This window comes from Larimichthys crocea, chromosome XVII, assembly GCF_000972845.2.
Source record: "Larimichthys crocea isolate SSNF chromosome XVII, L_crocea_2.0, whole genome shotgun sequence".
NCBI lineage: Eukaryota > Metazoa > Chordata > Actinopteri > Sciaenidae > Larimichthys > Larimichthys crocea.
The window spans coordinates 8,606,151-8,611,033 of NC_040027.1; the positions used below are offsets into that span (position 1 = coordinate 8,606,151).

Sequence of the window (4,883 nt, forward strand, 5' to 3'; positions counted from 1 at the left end):
CTCATAATGAAGAGCAAATATGTCCATATCATTTTTACATCAGGTGATGTAAATGTGCAGGCTGCGTATTTACAGAACTACGTGCGAACTTCAACTGACCTTATTTACATTTGTCTCATGTATGTCACTGGGGTAAATAAGTTAAAATACCCATGGTGGGATTAAAAGTGTCATAAAAATTGACTTTTTTTATTTGTTTATTGTTGTATTGTTCATGTATGTAAAATGATCTTCAAAGCTGGATTCAGTTCAGTGAGGACAACACATTTCAGTAGTTTTTCATACTTTATTTTTCAAATAATTTAGTTTAGATGCTGGTATGTAAAAAACAAAAAAAAAAAAAATCAAAGAACCAAGAAGCACAACAGTGGTATAAATATTACAATATTATAAATTAAATTGCACATTTTTCATGTTTGTTTGGTAAAAAAAAGCAACAAATATATTGCAGGCAAATAAATACAAATAAATACAAAATCATGAAATATCCTGCATGCCTGTTCACAAACAGTGTAAAAGGGACATGACACGTCACAACCACAAAAGTTAAAGGCGCTGTTTCTGTTTGATTGTCACGCCAGTGTCGTCTTTCTTTCACTTGACTTTGCAGCCAAACTTCATCTGTATTCACACAGTCCACTTAAGGCATCAACCTTTCTCCAGTTTCCTTCATCTTCAGACAGACGGCGTCTGCAGAATACGCCCATCCGCCGCCGCTTTCATGACGATCTCCGTGTCTGCAACTGCGTCCAGCTTCATGATGCAGCACCTAACGCCATGCCTCTCTTTGCCTTCTCAACCCTTAAAGGTGACCACTAACAATTCTCCATCGGCCTGCCGAGAGATTTCACGCCTTCTTCTCCTGCTGCTTGGTGGCCTTGGCACTCGGTTTGGCTTGGCACACTAGATCCCTGTAGGCTGGAGAGCGGAGGAAGCGAGGGTAGCAGTCTTTGGCCATGAGCATGTAGATCTTGTGCTGGGCCAAGTCGAAGCAAGAAGATGACAGCTCCAGCATGTTAGCTCTGGTGATGTCACGAGTTTCATGGTCGATGTTAATCTGGAAAAAGAGATGAAGAGACAAGCAGATTAGTCTTTTTTGTCCATTTTGTGCAACTGGAAATCAGTTCTGGTCTTCATCATGTAACTTTTAGGATTTAGATTTGATGTTTCCTTACCTCTCGGGGTGCATCACTGCCAATGAATTCATCATATATCTTGTGGGCTTTGGCTGATAGTTTGCCAGTTGACTTCGTACTCCTGTAATCCTCGCAGGCAAAGTAGAACGCAATGTTCTCCTCGCTGAACTCGGATACCAGGAAAGCTGAGAAGGCACACAGTCCATCTGCGGATAAAAGGGGAAATTTCATTAGTTATGGTACACCACGGTGCTGCAGGGGCTGCGTGTTTCTGTGAGTGTATCTATCTTTCTGTGAATTTGCAGAAATGTGCAAAAAGCAAAAAACTAGATATTTACTTACATTTGCTGGACAGAAGTTTTTCAAAGGACTGTTTCCACCTGAGGCATTCCTCCAGGGTTGGCCTAAAAATAGACAAAGTAAAGTTAGATTTAACCCAGATTTCCATTCAAGTACATGGTAACAATGAATGCAAAAATCATTCGTAGCAATAGATAGTACAGTTTGTGTGATGCTTACTTATTTTGCCCTATTTTGCAGCTGGAAAGATTCCAGTTGGCTTTTTGCAAAATGCTTCCCAGCCTTGCTTTCAGCTCCTTGGCTCTGTGAAGAAAAGAAACAACAGGTTAGATACATTTTTCATAAGAACTTGATTGCATGCAGCACGGCTTGGAGCCACACTGAATGCAAAGTCTAAATTTAGCACAACCTAGATTTGACATCCTCTCTGGGCTATAACAGCAAAGCTTTCTTCCTTATAATCCAAAACCCTCAAACATCAGCCATGTCTGCATGAAGCTTCATGTACCTTTCCAAGCAGCAGGTAGGCAGTGATGCTAGTCCTTTACACATAGCCGCAGGTTGGATGGGGTGGTGTCCCGTTTTACCGGTGGTTAAATATCCGTTTAGTAAAGAGCTCAGTCAGGAGCGAGTTTGTCTGAGTGTCTGGACAGAGCCGGGGCAGAGGTTTTATAGTCCCAACTCCCCCTGCCTCTGACATGTCATCAGCCTTCTGAGCCAATCACACAGAGAGAGAGAGAGAGAGAGAGAGAGAGGATGCAGTCAGAAAAAGGGGGAGGATATGCAAGGACGAGGCTGGGAAATTACTGTAAAATGATAAAAGCCGCTGATATTCTACACTGTTTTTCCTGTACGCCCCTGAAAAAACATCCCACAGTGAATCTTTCCATGCTTTTCTTTCACCCATCGCTCTTCTTCACCCACATATAACAATAGAAAGTAAACACCCCTCTAGTGTATAGATGTGAGACGTCTGCTTTCTTTGGTCGTAGCCTCAGCCTTTGGTCCTTCTTTAGCCTCACACTTCTGTTTTGCCATCAACACGTTCCAAAACAAAGCTTGCGCTCGTAGCACGCTGTACATTTCCACGGTATAAACGAAAGCTTTCAATGAATCACCGTGCATATATCACCCAACATACACGCTGATCTGCTAATAACATCCTGTCAGAGTGTCAGAGTGTTTCTCGACAGCTCCTTGCTCCTTTGTGCAAAGAAGAGCCACAAACTGAGGAACAAAGACAAGACATAATTGAACAAATAGGCAGGTTGATAAAGGACCTTTCCGGTAGTAAACGCAATCACACTAAGCCCGTTTATGGGTCTGATAAACGTGTTAGGTCAAGGGAATGCTGGGAAGGAAATGTGGTATTCACTTTGTTTAATTATATTACTGTAAGCAAACTGCATGTGAAACCAACTGCTCTGCACAATAAAGACGAAGCGGGATCGTTCCCCATATGGCGAGCTGCATGTTTCTTATCTGGGATTTGTTTGTCATATAATTCACATTAAAGAGACATTAGATAATCTCATGACCGACAAATCGTAATGCCTCTGACACATCACTTGCACTGCTTTACAGTGGCAACTGGCTGACATATTTCCAGGACAGAGAAATTGCTGAATAAAGCAGAGATGCGACGGAAAAAGCCTCAAAATAAACAGTTTTCTTGAAGTATCTGTTTTTGCGAAGCTACAACTAAAACCAACCAGAGCCAATGCAGCATTTAAAAAAAAGACCTTCAGCCACCATATTCCAAACGACAGTGGGAACATTGTATTGTGGCCGTTGCGTAAGTTTAGAGCCATGGGCGTTTCAAGGAATTCAGACCTAATACATGAGAAATGAGATCAGCCCTGTAAAAGGAAACTTTACTCACTATAAAAATATTGTTGTCAAATGTCACACTGGTTTAGGTGATATTTATATCACAAGTCACTTCCTAAAACAGTTACAGAGGATTAGATATCATGTTTATTAAACACTTTAAGCTTGGACCTTGTTGTAAGATAAATAAAATGATGTGACAGTAAAGCGTCCCTTCATTTCATAAAAGATGTAATGCTTGTACCTTATCCAGTTCATCCAGATTGATATTTGACCTCTATTGCACAGTTACAGTCATTTTTTTACTGCATTTACAGCAATGCGTGTAAAGTAAAGATGGACCTGAAAGTGCTCATGGGTCGCAAAGGTTTGAAATGTTTTGTAGCATAATATCATAATGTCATTTCAATGTTTATTGTCCATATTCTGCAATAATCAAATGCTCAGTGCACCACAGCCCAGATCTGCACGTAACGTACCAGAAGACATTCGACATTCGTTAACCAGTTTGACCATGACAAAGGGGCAGTGTATTAACACATTCGACATCTTAGTTAAACAAATTATTTCCATAAGTTAACCAATGTTACCATTGACCAAAACCAACAGTATTTCTCTGAATACATTCACACGGCCTTACTCTGCGGATGGCTGTCAGCCCCAAGTGCATTGGTTCCCAAAGAAGATGCAAAACAAACAAACAGTACCACCCAGTACAATGGTCTGTCTCATTTATGTGTTTATATGGTTTCTGGACAGTACTGGGGCTCTATAAGGAGGTGCAATGCTTTGACAGTAGAATCCATCTATGTCTGGTCTTTAAATTGAATTTATTGATATCAAGAACTGAACAAGCAGATCCTTTCATGACTTTAGTCATTTGTTTAAATGCTTAAACCAATCTATGCATTTTCCTGACAGGTGACCTTTGGTAGTTGTGTAATTGATGATTTTGCTCTCTCAGATGCAACAGTGAAAGTAGACTAATGTTCGACGATTGGATCTTTTATCCTCTCTTCCATCTGTTTTCCTTGATTTGTCGTGATCTTTTCATAACAGTCAATAGATGTTAAGTTGCCAAAGCTCACCCAGAACTTAATCTAATTTGTCAGTCTAGGTTTTGAAGCATGGATTGTTTTGAAAGGTAATGACAAAACAAGGACAAATTACCCGTAAAACAGTTTAGGTCAGACTAAGGATATCCTCAGGCATCACCTGTGATACACAAGCATTTAGCAAGAGCTTGCAGTGTACCAAGACAATGCAGCACTGATTAAATTGAGTCAGCTAATGCAGTGGACGTCTCTAGCAGGGAGGAAACACACACAACCTGTCTAGATTCATTGTGCTGTGGAGGATTTAATTGTACCTTTTATTACCAGGAAAGAACAAAGGTTTACCCAAGAAGCCTCGGGGAACCTGGCCACCCACTCACCTACTACTCATACGCTCACACTGTGATGTCAGCACACACAGTCCCAAAGACAAAAGACAACCGGAAACAAGAGGATACAAAAAAAAGAAAGAGAAAAAGTGTACTGCATTATTGAGCCAAGCGCTGCTCTGGAAGCTGAGGATTTGCTGTCCTTGAAACTGGTTGATGCCGCACATCGACTT

The 4,883-nt window shown here is 40.8% G+C and overlaps 1 protein-coding gene across 1 annotated transcript; it reads right to left on the reverse strand.

Annotated features, from left to right (window-relative positions):
- Positions 1-283: 283 nt before the first annotated feature.
- Positions 284-2,066, reverse strand: LOC104926357 (regulator of G-protein signaling 5). The gene is made up of 5 exons (XM_010740197.3): positions 1,945-2,066; positions 1,656-1,739; positions 1,479-1,540; positions 1,176-1,342; positions 284-1,057 (listed from the first exon to the last, which is right to left on the reverse strand). The coding sequence occupies exons 1-5, from the start codon at positions 1,986-1,988 to the stop codon at positions 848-850; spliced, it is 567 nt and encodes a 188-aa protein (XP_010738499.2). The 5' UTR covers positions 1,989-2,066; the 3' UTR covers positions 284-847.
- Between the last annotated feature and the right edge of the window lie 2,817 nt (positions 2,067-4,883).